The following is a 14875-nucleotide window of genomic DNA, read 5'->3' on the forward strand; positions in this document are numbered from 1 at the left end:
TGCAGAACCAGGAGTAACCCCTGTGCATCTCCAGGTGTGACCCAAAAAGAAAAAAAATTAAATCCATACCTATTAGCATAAGCAGATGGAAATTATTAAATAGAAAACCTCACACTCCCTAAATGCTTCAGCAAAACAAGGTTGATTCTTTCATTTAGCAGAAAACTTTGTTGTTTTTTTCCCTGAGACAAGACACCAGTGAAAATGCTTCCAATTTTTGAAGCACGAATATATAAATAGCAGCCCCGTTATAGAATCGCCCAGCCTGGTTTACCTCAGTACATAATTATAAGCCCAGGAAAGCTAAAATTAATCACCAAGAAACAAAAAACTTGAATTTCTTGAGCTTGGTGGTTTCGACACTTAGCAGTCGATATGGACATTGGGGAGAGCATCAAGCCACAATATAGCCCCCTGGGAATGACGTGGAGAACAATCTTTTTATACCACGGCAATTGCATGGTGTGAACTGTGTACGCTGCACAATGATAATTTATATAAATGGCGTTGCTAGGGAACAGAGGAATAAAATCATCACCACCAGAACTGACGTTCGACTATTTATTTCACGCCTATGAGCCCTTTAGACACCCAAGTGACACTTCCTTCACTTCTATTTCCAATGAAAGTGACAGGGGCTGGAGCGACAGCACAGCGGGGAGGGCGTTGGCCTTGCACGTGGCCGACCCGGGTTCGATCCCCGGCATCCCATAGGGTCCCCTGAGCACCGCCAGGAATGATTCCTGAATGCAGAGCCAGGGTCAGCCCTGAGCATCGTCGGGTGGGACCCAAAAGCAAAAAAAAAAAAAAAAAAAAAAAAATCAAGTTCCAGGGCTGGAGCGACAGCACAGCGGGGAGGGCGTTGGCCTTGCACGTGGCCAACCCGGGTTCTATTCCCAGCATCCCATAGGGTCCCCCGAGAACCACTAAGAGTGATTCCTGAATGCAGAGCCAGGGTCAGCCCTGAGCATTGCCGGATGGGACCCAAAAGCAAAAGCAAAAAAAAAAAAAAAAAAAACCAGGGAAACAGGAGGTGGGGGCCGGAGCAGTAGCACAGCAGGAAGGGCATTTGCCTTGCACATGGCCGACCCGGGTTCAATCCCCAGCATTCCATAGGGTCCCCCAAGCACATCCAGGAGTGATTCCTGAGTGCAGAGTCAGCCCTGAGCATTGCCGGATGGGACCCAAAAAGCCAAATAATAATAATAATAATAATGAGGAAAGGGGGCCAGGGCAATAGCACAGCAGGGAGGGCGTTTGCCTTGCACGTGGCCGACCTGGGTTCGATCCCCGGCATCCTTTAGGGTCCCCCGAGCACCGCCAGGAGTGATCCCTGAGTGCAGAGCCGGGAGTCAGCCCTGAGCATCGCCGAGTGAGTGGCCCTTACCCACCTCGCTCCCAGGATAGTGAGAAGATCTGAGCGGGGATGGTTTGATCCAAATCCCTTCTGGCCAGAAATGTTCCCTCTCTGCACTGGCGGGCGAGGAAAAGACCCTCCACCACGCCAGATTCAGTCCCACCAGCTCAGGATACTTGCACAACGAATGTCCTTAAAACCTTTCAGGATGAGGCCAGCGCGACAGCGCGGCGGAGAGGGCCTTGGCCTTGCACACGGGCGACCCGGGTTCGATCCCCGGCATCCCATAGGGTCCCCCGAGCACTGCCAGGAGTGATTCCTTGCTGCAGAGCCAGGAGTAAGGGCTTAGTACCGAGGGGTCTGGCCAAAAATCAAAACCAAAATAAAACTATATGTATATATATATCTCCAGGGACAGATAGAGATTTTTAAGCATGGATTCTTAAGAAAGAATTCCCGGGGCTGGAGTGATAGCACAGCGGGGAGGGCGTTTGCCTTGCACGCAGCAAACCCGGGTTTGATTCCCAGCATCCCATATGATCCCCCGAGCACCGCCAGAAGTGGTTCCTGAGGGCAGAGCCAGGAGTGAACCCCTGTGCATCGCTGGGTGTGACCCAAAAAGCAAAAAAAAAAATATTCCCTTTACTCTGGAAAATTTACAGAAGGAGAATAATCTTACCCAAAATCAATCATTTTACCATGAAAAATTTAGAACGTGCAAAAAACTGGGGAAAATACAGATTTCTAAAGGAAACGATCATGAGGACAGATTTCTACACAAACACACACACCACGCGGCTTCTACCCCCAAAGCCTTATCAAGACTCAGCTACTATTTAATGGGATAGGATAATTAATGCACTCATTGAAGAATACCAAATCACTAGACGCAATTCTAAAATTGCCATCTCATCCCATCGAAGCACTGGACAGCAACATCTAAAATAGGTACTTATCACCGAGTCAATCTATATATATATAGATTGACTATATATATAGTCTATATATATAGATATATATAGATAATATATAGATAATATATGTATCTATATATATAGATATATATCCCGCTCGAGCAAATCAATGAACAACGGGAGGACAGTGGATCTAAAACTTGTTTATCTTTCAAAATCCCCAAGAAATTTTTTTTTAATAATTGCTGTCATCTACATAGATAATTCTATTTCTTTGTATATGACTAAAATATTTTCCTACAACTTATTAACAGTTGCTGTTTTACTTTTTTTTTTTTGCTTTTTGGGTCACACCCGGCGATGCACAGGGGTTCCTCCTGGCTCTGCGCTCAGGAATTACCCCTGGCGGTGCTCGGGGGACCCTATGGGATGCCGGGGATCGAACCCGGGTTGGCCACGTGCCAGGCAAACGCCCTCCCCGCTGTGCTCGTGCTCCAGCCCCAACAGTTGGTGTTTTAAATAGTTCCCAACAGCCAGAAAAGTGGGTATTATACCTTTAAAGAAATTGACATTAATGATAACCCTCAGAGATATTATGGGGTAAACACTCAAGTATAGAGTGAGACAGATAGGTTTGATCCCTGGGTACTGTTAGGGTGTGGCCCAACACTGCTTCAAAACAACAAGCAAACTGCAGTACATAGTTGGGAAATTTATGCTTATTTGGTCTCCTTCCCTTTGCTAATCTGTTTTGTTTGTTTGGGGCCAACTGGCACTGATCAGATGTGTTCTCCTCTGCACTGGGGTATTATCCCTGGTGGTGCTGGGAGACCCTATTAGATGCCTTGTGCAAGGCAAATTCTCTTCCATGTCTACTATTTCTCTGGCCCCTATCAATTTTTTTTTTCTTTTTGGGTCACACCTGGCAATGTACAAGGATTACTCCTGGCTCTGCACTCAGGAATCACTCCTGGCGGTGCTCAGGGGACCATATGGGATGCTGGGAATTGAACCCAGGTCGGCCGTGTGTAAGGCGAACGCCCTACCCACTTGTGCTATCTCTCCAGCCCCTGGCCCCTATCATTTTTAATCAGTAGTAAGAGGTTAATTAGATAATCTTCAAATTGATAATAGCTATATAAAATATATAATAATATATAAAATAAAAGTTTCCTGCCCCCGCGCCTGGCTGTCCTCACCAGGGCCCCTTGGAGGGGGCGGGTTGAGTTTCCCTCCCCACCCCGAGCAGAGCTCCGGCAGCTGAAGACCTCCAGAACCAGTCACAACCATGCTGAGACCACTCTCCACACGCAAGAAGGTACCGGCAGAGGAACAAAGGCATGCGGGTCCCGGGGCTGAGACCTCCAAGCCTGCTCGGATCGGGGCTGAGCATCCTCCACCCAGATCCTCCTAATTCCAGTAGGTGGGGGTCACCTTATTATCTCATTCTTGCTTTGGACAACCCGGCAGGCTACCGAATGTCACCTGCCCACACGGCAGAGTCTGGCAAACTCCCCGTGGCGTCCCCAATATGCTAAATACCAGTGACAAGGATGGGACTCATTCTCCTAACCCTGAAAGAGCCTTGAATGTGGCACTTTTTTTAAAATCTCAGGGCTAGGACGAAGGAGACGTTACTGGTGCCTGCTTGAGGCAATCGACGAACAACAGGATGATCATGATATATATATATATATATATATATATATGCAGCATATATATATATGCTGCATATATATATATATATATATATATATATGCTGCATCAGAAGAGGACATTTTTGATTGATCATGTCTCAAACGCATTCCGCTTACAGAGCCCAATTCTCAGCAGTCAAAGCAACTATACTCTTGGGGTAACTACGTTTCTCCCTTTCAGTTCCCTTAAGCTGATTTTTTTTTTTTACCCTCGGGTTCCTTCCCAGTTGCAAAATAAGGAAATAAAGATCCCAAGTAAGATCTAAAACAAAAGAAATGGGGAGGGTGGAGGTGGGGGTTAGGCACGGTGCAGGCAGAGGGATGGCTCAGCTCTGAAATCCTTATTTCCAATCGCTCTCGCCAAGGCGCCTCGTGTTCAAGTTTCTCTCTGAATCTGGGTCTCCGGGGACACCGAGTCCCATCACCTTCCACATGCTCTCTGCGTCACAGCTCCAGTTAAACATAAAAGTTAAACACGCAAGTGAGCAGAAGATTAAAATGGATTTGGGGGGGGGGCATGAGAACCAATCTGAATTCTGCATTATATAATGCCATTCATCAAGGTGAGAAGACCAAAGACTTTGCGCTCTGATTTTAAAAAATAATAATAATAATAAAGGGGCTGGAGCAATTGCACAGTGGGGAGGGCGTTGGCCTGGCACGTGGACAACCCGGGTTCAATTCCCAGCATCCCATAGGGTCCCTTGAGCACCGCCAGGAGTGATTCCTGAGTGCAGAGCCAGGAGTCAGCCCTGAGCATCACCTGGTGGGACCCAAGGAGCAAAATAATAATAATAATAATAAAATAATAACAATATCTGGTCCATCACCCAGTTCAGCACCTTGATCAATATCTTGTCCATCATCTCAGTTCAGCACCTTGATCAATATCTGATCCATCCATAGGGGCTGGAGAGATAGCACAGCAGGGAGGGCGTTTGCTTTGCACGCGGCTGACCAGGGTTCGAGTCCCAGCATCCCATAAGGTCCCCCGAGCACTGCCAGGAGTAATTCCTGAGTGCATGAGCCAGGAGTAAGCCCTGTGCAATGTTGGGTGTGACCCAAAAAGCCAAAAAAAATAATAAAATAAAAATAAAATTTAAAAAATTTTAAAAATCAAATAAAAATCAAATCAAATAAAAAGAACTTACCAACAGGTAGAAAAAAAATGCCGTTGGCCATTTTAAGAAGGGCCCTGGGGAGGTTTTCCAATGGCATCTGCTCAGAACCTGAAGGTTAATTGTAAGAAATGCCCCCTTGGATCTGATCTTTGGGGGAGTTCCCAGCAGAGCACTGCACCCTCCCGCAGAGGAAGGAGAATTCCTCCCGGCCTCCTGGGAGTCTCGGCCTGGCCCTGCCTGGCTGTGTCCATCTCTGCCTCTTCTTCCCCATTCCGCCCCCCCCCCCCACCGGAACCCACCCACCCACCAAAAGCAATAATCGATCACCTCCGGGCCTCTCATTCATTGACTGCTCCCAGCGGGACTGGCTAAGGCCTTTTCCGCATTTTATTCACTCAGGGGCGAATAACAGCCCTGGCAGGAACACTGCCTGCTGAGTTAACTGCATCTCCCACAGAATCGGCCTGCTAGTTACCCAGAACCTCTAAGCCCAGCTGGGGCCCTGCAGCACCCCGGGGTCCCACTGCAGGGGGCAAACCCCAGCCCAGTGCAGTGCATGCCCAATTCAATCAGCTTATTAAATAGCAGTACTCCTACATTAATAATAATAATAACAATAATAATAATAAAAGCCAAGTCCACTCCACCTCCAAGCCCTGGGGAGACCTAGTCCCTCCGCGGAGGGGCTCTGTGTCCCCATCACAGTCTCCTGGACCGACCCCAGCCCCTCACCCTCCCACCCAGACTCAGAATGCGGGACAATCAGATAGGAAGGGGCTGAGATCTAGCCTCAAATCGGGCTTTTATTTTAATTTTTTTTTGGGGGGGTTGTCTCAGCAAGATGCTGATGCTGATGACGCAGAGATGCAAGGTTGGGGTGGCCACCAGCCTCCCGGGGGTGCAGGGATGGAGGTAGGGTGGGGGGGAACGAGCCTGGGTGCAACCGATGAGGAATGCAGTGATGCAGCCGGGCCTCAGGCCCGGATCGATCCTGCACACCCCGGGGTGGGGGGCTGGGGGGGGTCCCGAGCATCCCGGGGTGCAGGGGATGGAGGTGCGAAGGGAGGGAGCCTGGATGCAACCGATGAGGGATGCAGTGAGTGATGCACCCGGACCCCGTGTCCAGATCGATCCTGCACACCCCGAGGTGGGGGTCTGGGGGGCGTCGGGGTCCCGAGCAGTCCGGGCGGCAGGACCGGCGCTGTCCAGCGGCCCGCGTTGCCCACCCACCCCCGCCCGGGCCCCCCCTACCTGGGGCGGGCGCTGCAGGTGCCCGGTGACCTCTCGGCCGTCCTTGGGCGGCGCCTGCTCGAGGGGTCCTAGGCGGCGCGGGGGCGTCCGGGCGCGCGGCTGGCCGGCCCGGTCCTCCCCGGCCGGGCGCTGGGCACGTGGCCGGCCGGACCGTCCATCCCGCCGGACTCCGCGGGCGCCGGCGCACGCCCGGGGCGCCCACGGCCCATCGCCACCGCCGACCGGGGCCCGCGCACCTCCGCTGGGGACCGCAGAGAAGCGTTTCTATGGAAACGCGCCCGGGCCCACGTGACGCACCGCGGCGGCCAATCGCCTGCCGGCCCCGCCCCTCAGGCCCCGCCCCTCGAAGCCTTCGCCACGCCCCTCCCGCGAGGCTGCGCCTGCGCACGGCGCCCCGGAAGCGAGCGGGGGCGGGGGGCGGCGGGGCCGGGGGCGGGGCCTGGACTAGCGGGCGAGGCTGGGGGCGGGGCCTGTGGGGAGGCGGGGCCAGGGCCTGGTCGGGGGCGGGGCCTGGTTTCGGGGCGGGGCCTGTCTGGGCGTGGTCTGGTTGCGGGCGGGGCCTGTCTGGGGGCGTGTTCGGGGCGGGGCCTGGTCCGGGAGGGACTAGGATCGAAGCCTACTTGGGGGCGGGGCCTGTGTCGGGAGGCGTGTCCGGGGCGGGGCCCGCGCTCCGCCCCGCGCAGGCGCAGTGTCCGGGCTCCGCGGCGGCCCGGGCGACGCCCCAGAGCGGAAGCGGGAAGTAGCGGCGCGGGGCTGCGGGGGTCGCGGGCAGCGCGCGGGCGTCCGCGATGGCCAAGAACACGGTGTCGTCGGCGCGCTTCCGCAAGGTGGACGTGGATGAGTACGACGAGAACAAGTTCGTGGACGAGGAGGAGGGCGGCGACGGGCAGGCGGGACCCGACGAGGGCGAGGTGGACTCGTGCCTGCGGCAATATCCTTGATCGCGGACCCCCGGGCCGGACCGGGACCCCGGGCCCAGCCGGGACCGCGGCCCGAGCCCGGCAGCCCTTCCCCCGGGGTGGGCAGGGCTCAAGCAGGGGGCGCTTTCGTGCGCTCCTTCCCCATCCCCAGCCTGGCCCGCTGCCCCCGAGGCCGCTTTGTCCACCCCTGGGTGGGCCTGGGTCGGGGGGTCGCGCCCAGGCTGGCCAGCTGGGGTCAGTGGGTCCTGCATGGGGAGCTCTGTTCTTTTTTTTTTGCATCTGGGAAGGAAAAGAATTAGACAGGGGCGGGGAAGGGGTGCAGGAGGGCCCCCCCCCGGACCGCCCCTCGCCCCCCACCCCTAGGCTGAGACCAGGCTGGACCCTGCCTGGAGCCCCCCAGCTGGTTCCTTGTGCGCTGACACGCAGCTGTCAGTTCCTGGTTCCTGGGGTTTTGCATATTTGAATATTCATCACCGGGATCCTTTTTTTTTGCATGGGACCCTATTTTTTCTTTTTTTTTGTTTTTGTTTTTGTTTTTGCAATCTCCAGCGCTGCCTTCTTAATTCATTTATTTACTTATTTATTTTATTTTTTTATAACCCCTCAATTCTCCAGGATGGGATGAACTCTTAATGACTCTGGAGATAAGATGCTTCTTTTCATCCGCCTCCAATTAAATCATCCTAGGAGTGAGGGCAATTTGTAACCATTATGTCTGGGCTGCCTGGAAAAATGCACCTTTCGGAGTGCTCACCTTAGGGTGTTCCTTGGAGTTCTTCCTCCCCACCCCCCACCCCCCCCAACCTTCACCATCAGCTGCTTTTGCATAATTGAAATAATTTCCTCAGTGCCGGGGCCATCTGGTCTGCTAAAGGCAGCCTGGCCTTGGCAGGCCTTTTGCTAGCTAGGCACTTCTGGGTGGGTGACTGATGCTGTGTGTGTCCCTACGGGGCCCTGGGGACATGGTGCCTGGACTTCAGGGGGACCGGCTGGGTCGGTTTCTCTCATCGGTGCATCTTCTGAGATGAGAGATAAAGGCATTCTTGGCTCACGCCAGTCACCCGCCCGGAAGCCACCAGCGGGGGGTCAGCGCAGAGATGCAGGAACAAAGTGTGGTTTTCCTTTTAGGGGAAATTCTGAGCCTGCTGACGATCTGATTGGCCTGCCGTGGGGCTCTCAGCGGAGAGACTCGGTGTCATACGCACCCGGCGGTGACAGCTGGAGTCATCTCTGGGAGAGAACCGAGCCCCTGGGAGCATGTGGTGCTGTCTCGGGGCTCAGTGTTGAGCACCCCAGCCAGGGCTTGGTCTTTGGGGCTGGGAGGGAGGAACAGGTGACCCAGCCCTCACCCCCGCCCCAACCCCAGGAGTCCCTGGGCTCAGCCCCCAGCACCCCCAAAGTGAAAACGCCCCGTCTTTAAATCACATAAGAAAGACCAAATTGGTAGGGTAGCACAGTAGCACTGTCCTCCCGTTGTTCATCGAATCGCTAGCCAGGTTAATTTTCACCCTACTAAATTCTGACACATTGGGTTGTTGGGGTTCTTTATTTGGGGAAGGGGGCACACCCGGTGATACTCAGGGCTGACTCCTGGCTCTGCACTCAGGGATCACTCCTGGCAGTGCTCGGGGGACCCTATGGGATGCCGGGGATCGGACCCAGGTTGACCACATGCAAGGCAAGCACCCTCCCTGTGGTATTATTGCTTTGGGCCCTTCCTGGTTGGGGTTTTTTTTTCCCCTTTTTGGGTCACACCCAGTGAGGCACAGTGATTCCTTCTGGCTCTGCACTCAGGAATTACTCCTGGCGGTGCTCGGGGGACCCTGTGGGATGCTGGGAATCGAACCCGGGTGGGCCACGTGCAAGGCAAACACCTTCCCCGCTGTGCTGTCACTCCAGCCCCTCATACTATTCTTTTAAAAAATTAATATTTGGGGGATCCCACCCGGCGATGCTCAGGGCTGACTCCTGGCTCTGCACTCAGGAATTACTCCTGGTGGTGCTCGGGGGACTCTATGCGATGCTGGGAATCGAACCCGGGTCGGCCGCGTGCCAGGCCAACGCCCTCCCTGCTGTGCTATATCTCTCCAGCCCCTCTGTTGTTGTTTGTTTATTTATTTATTTATTTTATGTGTAATATTACACCGGTGGTAATGTTTGGCACACACGCCCGACTAGACCGGGGAAGGTTCTCGAAGCGTTTGGGAATCAGAGCCAAGGGTTAATGGTTCTTGTTTTTGTAAAACTTGATTCTGTTTTCCTTGTATTGATCTTTTGGAAGCTACTGGACTGAGTGTTTTACTAATAAGCATGGCAACAGGTGTGGTTGTTAGCTTGGGGTTTCTTTGAGGTTTTATTTTTTTGAGGAGGGGGTGATTGTTGGGGGCTTTTTTGTCTTTTTTTTTTTTCATGCATAAAATCGGGTCTCGGTGCCCCTTTGCCTCGGTTCCCTTAACGGTCACTCACAGGAAACATGACCGCAGCCTTGCAGGCGGCTCTGAAGAACCCGCCCATCAACGCCAAAAGCCAGGCAGCTAAGGTGAGTCAGCCCCGTGCCCAGCCCGCGGGCAGCCCCAAGGACACGGGACAGAGAGAGCACAGAGGTCACCTGAGCAGGGGACCTCAGGGTCCAGCCCCAGTGGGTGTGACATGACCACCCTCCCCCCCAATCCAGGACCCCCAGACAGGCTTCGTGCAGAGGACAGGGGCCAGGTGGAATTTGGAGCCCTAAAATACGCACCATCAGGGCTGGACCGATAGCACAGCAGGGAGGGCGTTGGCCTGGCACGCAGCTGACCCGGGTTCGATCCCGGGCATCCCCTAGGGTCCCCCGAGCACCGCCAGGAGTGATTCCTGAGTGCAAAGCCAGGAGGAACCCCTGAGCATCCCTGGATGTGACCCAAAAAGCAAAATAATAATAATAAAATAATAGTATCTGGTCTATCACCCAGTTCAGCACCTTGATCAATATCTGATCCATCCATAGGGGCTGGAGCGATAGCCCAGTTGGGAGTGCATTTGCCTTGCACACAGCCAACCCGGGTTTGATCCCCGGCATCCCCTAGGGTCCCCCGAGCACCGCCAGGAGTGATTCCTGAGTGCAGAGCCAGGAGTCAGCCCTGAGCATTGCTGAATGGGACCCAAAAAAGCAAAAAAAGAAAAAAAATTGTAGAACCTCTCAACTGTATTGCAACATACATGAACGTATTTCCCAGGCAGATCTGTTGATTTCTGTCAGGTCTGGAAAGGACAGTACTTACGTGATGCCACAGCGGTCACCCCGGGCCCCGCCAGAAAGTGAGCCCCGAGCACCGCCCCCCCCCGGGTGTGGCCCCAACCCCTGACTAAAGAATGAAATACCTTCCCGTTTAATTTATTGAGCATAATTTCCTGTTGCGTACACTATGGAAGTGAACAGGATTGGCCAATGTTTTTCTGTACGAGGCCGTTGGTTTCACAGCAATGAGAACCCATTGACTTTGTGTTTTTTTTTTTTTGTTACTGGGTTTTCTTTGGGGTTTTGGGTTTTGTTCTTTCGTGGTTTTTTTTTTTTGGGTGGGTCCCATCCGGCGATGCGCAGGGCTGACTCCCTACCCTGCACTCGGGAATCACTCCTGGCGGTGCTCGCAGGACTCTATGGGATGCCTGGGTTCGAACTCGGGTCGGCCACGTGCAAGGCAAATGCCCTCCCCACTGTGCTGTTGCTCCGGCCTCTAGTTTTGATTGTTTAAAATGAAGCTTGGAGGAGCTGGTGTGATAGCACAGCGGGGAGGGCGTTGGCATTGCACGCAGCCGGCCCGGGTTCGATCCCCGGCATCCCATATGGTCCACCAAGCACGGCCAGGAGTGATTCCTGAGTGCAGAGCCAGGAGTCAGCTCTGAGCACCACTGAATATGGCCACCAAACACATAATGATAATAATAATAATTTCTGTCACTGTCACTGTCCTCCCATTGTTCATCGATTTGCTCGAGCTGGCCCAATAACACTGTGAGACTTGTTACTGTGTTTGGCATCTCGAATACGTCACGGGTAGCTTGCCAGGCTTTGCCGGGTGATAGCTTGCTGGGCCAGTTCAGCTGTCTGGGAGGGGTGGGGCGGTGTGGGAGGCAGGCCCCACACCAGAACAAACAAGGTCAGATTATTCACTTGTTAATGCCCTTTGACCGCTCTTCCCAAGGCCGCACAGTTCCTGCTCCCTCACTCCCTCTCTCCCTCTCTCTCCATTTCTCTCTCTCTCTCTCTCTCTCTTTCTCTCTCTCTCTCTCTCTCTCTCTCTCCCTGAAAGCGTTTCCTCAGGCATCCCTCCGTTGCATTCCAGCATCCTTCCTGTCCTAACTTCGGTTTGACATCTCAGTAACCCTGGGAAACTGAGCTCACACACAAACACACAACTACAGGGTCTATCACACACAGGCACACACACAACTATAGAGGTTGTATTTGTGGACACACAGGCATGCACACAAACACATCTATAGGGACTACTTGTGTACGCACACACACAAACACATACACAGTATTCGTACACCCACACAAACACAAACATCATATCTATGGGGACTGTATTTGTACACAGGCACACAGCCCCAGCCTGTGGTCTTCTGTGTTCACCAGCCTGTTGGCCTGTTCATTGTGGCCCCGCGGGCCCCCTGACCCGCCCCTCTCGTCCCCAGGACCGGGCGGGCAGCATCGTCCTGAAGGTGCTGGTGTCCTTCAAAGCCACCGACATCGAGAAGGCGGTGCAGTCGCTGGACAAGAGCGGCGTGGACCTGCTGATGAAGTACATCTACAAGGGCTTCGAGAGCCCGTCCGACAACAGCAGCGCCGTCCTGCTGCAGTGGCACGAGAAGGTGGGTGCCCGCCGCCCCTCACGTCCCCGGGCCTGCCCGCCCGGCCTCAGCTCCTGTCCCGTGGCACTGTGACGGACGGGGATGCCATGGAGCTTTGGGTTCCGCAAGCAGAATTTCCAGCTATGTCAAACCTCGGGAGAGAGGGGCTGGAGCGATAGCACAGTGGGGAGGGCGTTGACCTGGCACGCGGCCGACCCGGGTTCAAATCCCAGCATCCCATAGGGTCCCCCAAGCATCAAGTGGGGGCTGGAGCAATAGCACAGCAGGGAGGGCATTTGCCTGGAACACAGCCGACCCGGGTTCGATCCCCGGCATCCCACAGGGTCCCCCGAGCACCGCCAGGAGTGATTCCTGAGTGCAGAGCCGGGAGTCAGCCCTGAGCATCGCCGGGTGGGACCCCCAAAAAAGCAAAACTAAAAAAAAACTAAACAAAAACTACTCTGGCCCAGAGGAATAGGGAGCTCAGTGCAGGGGGGAGGGCATTTGCCTGACATGCCACCGACCCAGGTTCGATCCCCAGCATCCCCTAGGGTCCCCTGAGCACCGCCAGGAGTGATTCCTGAGTGCAGAGCCAAGAGGAACCCCTGAGCACTGCCGGGTGGGACCCCAAAGGCCAAAATAATAATAATAATAATAATAATATGATGGGACTGGACAGATAGTCCAGCAGGGAGGGCGTTGGCCTGGCACGCGGCCGACCCGCGTTCAAATCCTGGCATCCCCTAGGGTCCCCCGCGCACCGCCAGGAATGATCCCTGAGCACAGAGCCGGGAGTCAGCCCTGAGCATCGCCAGGTGGGACCCAAAAACCAAAAGATGATTTAAAAAAAAAAAAATTGTCTCATGAGAAGTTGGTGAGGTCGATGCAGTTAGATTTTCCTGCCAGCACCCCCGAGGAGGAGCTAGGAAGAAGGAGTCGCCCAGCTCCCGGCCTGGGCGTCTGGGGAGGTGAGAAGGTCCCCCATCTCCATCTGTCAGAGCTCGCTGTTGCCCAGAAACCCCGGGCGGGGGTGGGCACCAGGCCTGGCTCATCTCCATCACCCAGAAAGTCCCACAAGCCAGCGCCAGCCCCGGGCAACGCTGTTTGGATGGGGTGTCCAGGGCCCGGGGCTGACCTTCTCCTCTGTCCACAGGCGCTGGCCGCAGGGGGCGTGGGCTCCATCGTGCGGGTCCTCACCGCCAGGAAAACGGTGTGATCGCGCGCGCACCCCCACCCCCATGCCACGCGGGCCCCGGATGGCCGCGGGGGTCGGAGCCGCCGCTCCAGAAACCAGGACCACCGAACGCCACCGCCGCCCTGGGGAGCCGCTCTGCTCAGCTTTGCAAACTTCTCGCTTCCCTTATCATGTCTGTAAAGAAAAAAAAAAGCACATAATAATCGATTTTCCTTTGATTGAAAAAAAAAATTTTATGGGGATTCCCCGTCCCGCCCTGGAAGGATACACCAGCAGGAAACGGGGGTCCCCACCTTCAGTGATGTATTCACTGCTCTTTTTAGGGTCACCACATCCCTCCACTTTTCACGGGGGGTGTTTAAAACCCCGACGGGCTGGTTCTTTGGGAGGGGTCTGGCCTCGCGGGGCTGCGGGGGACGAGGGATTTTGAACCGGGACCAAAGCGATCAGGATGCGAGGCCCGTTTGGGACCCCGTTTCTGGCCCAGAGATGCTCTTGGTCCTAAGGACACAGGCTGGAAAAGAACCGCGGCCGTGGACCTGTGTGCTGGGCTTTGGGGCACCCAAGTGGCCGTGGCTTCCACGGGGCTCCAGGCCTGACCCCATCCACACTGTCTATACGACACTTTTGCCCGCCTGTCTTAGAACCTTCTTTGGGAAATGGTTTCGAACCCAACTCACACTCGGGCCAGGCTCTCCAGGAAACGGTGTGAACGCCATGGACAGACGCCCGGTCCAGGCCCTCGGCGTTCTACAGGGTAAATTGTGATCCCAACATTTGGGTTCCGATCCAAACGGACACGCAGTATTTTTTTTTTATACCAAAACCTGAAATATTGCAAAAAATAATAATAATAATACTAAGTGTTTCTACTCTGTTGGACAAATCACATGGGTTCTTCAGAGAAAAAAAACAAAACGGTTGGTGCTTTTCCAAAATCCCTGGCAAGGCACCCAAGACATGCCAAGAAACGCACCAGGCCCCCCCCTCGGGGAACTCGTCCTGTGTTCAAACGCTACAGATTCCTCGTTCCCCGACGTCTGTGGCAAGGGCCCCAGGCAGTCCAGTTCTTCCCACCGGTTTTGATAATATAACGGCTTTTCTGTTTTGTACAAATGATGCAAAAATAAAACATCAGTGTTGAGTAGTTCTCTTTGTCGGGCTTTTTGCTTTGGGCTCGGGCCGGGACGGGGTCGGTATAATTCCGTACGTGTTTGCCTGACACACAGTCAACCCGGGTTCAGTCTTGGACACCGCGTAGGGTTTTGCCCGCCCCTGCCAGGAGTGAACCCAGAGCACGGGCCAGGGATGGTCCCAAAGGCAAAAAGCCAAGAATGTGGGAGCCAGGAAGAGGGATGTTTTCCTGGGTGTGGAGAGGGTTTAAATGCTATAGCGGGGGGCTGGAGAGATAGCACAACGGGGAGGGCGTTTGCCTTGCACGCGGCCGACCTGGGTTCGATTCCCAGCATCCCATATGATCCCCTGAGCACTGCCAGGAGTGATTCCTGAGTGCAGAGGCAGGAGGAACCCCTGTGCATCGCCAGGTGTGATCCAGAAAGCAAAAATAAAATAATTTAAAATGCTAT

The 14875-nt window shown here is 54.4% G+C and overlaps 2 protein-coding genes across 2 annotated transcripts in view; one reads left to right on the forward strand and one right to left on the reverse strand.

Moving 5' to 3' along the window:
- RGL1 (ral guanine nucleotide dissociation stimulator like 1) overlaps positions 1-6562 on the reverse strand; it is an 88547-nt gene extending 81985 nt beyond the window's left edge. Inside the window, exon 1 of the mRNA XM_056107989.1 lies at positions 6342-6562. The gene's annotated coding sequence lies outside the window, so the exon portion shown is untranslated. The remainder of the gene's footprint in view (positions 1-6341) is intronic.
- A 466-nt stretch (positions 6563-7028) lies between these two features.
- ARPC5 (actin related protein 2/3 complex subunit 5) lies at positions 7029-14436 on the forward strand. The gene is made up of 4 exons (XM_056107992.1): positions 7029-7272; positions 9728-9800; positions 11939-12115; positions 13248-14436. Exons 1-4 carry the CDS (start codon positions 7130-7132, stop codon positions 13308-13310), a joined length of 456 nt encoding a protein of 151 aa, XP_055963967.1. The 5' UTR covers positions 7029-7129; the 3' UTR covers positions 13311-14436.
- Positions 14437-14875: the final 439 nt, after the last annotated feature.

The sequence above is a fragment of the Sorex fumeus genome, unplaced genomic scaffold (assembly GCF_029834395.1).
Source record: "Sorex fumeus unplaced genomic scaffold, SorFum_2.1 ptg000188l, whole genome shotgun sequence".
Taxonomy (NCBI): domain Eukaryota; kingdom Metazoa; phylum Chordata; class Mammalia; order Eulipotyphla; family Soricidae; genus Sorex; species Sorex fumeus.

Excerpts from the sequence above, each read along its gene's own strand:
- ARPC5 (XM_056107992.1), top strand. The coding sequence starts at position 7,130 with ATGGCCAAGAACACGGTGTCGTCGGCGCGCTTCCGCAAGGTGGACGTG. Across the intron at positions 7,273-9,727 it reads GTGGACTCGTGCCTGCGGCA|AGGAAACATGACCGCAGCCT; the intron begins ATATCCTTGATC and ends ACGGTCACTCAC. Across the intron at positions 12,116-13,247 it reads TGCTGCAGTGGCACGAGAAG|GCGCTGGCCGCAGGGGGCGT; the intron begins GTGGGTGCCCGC and ends CTCTGTCCACAG.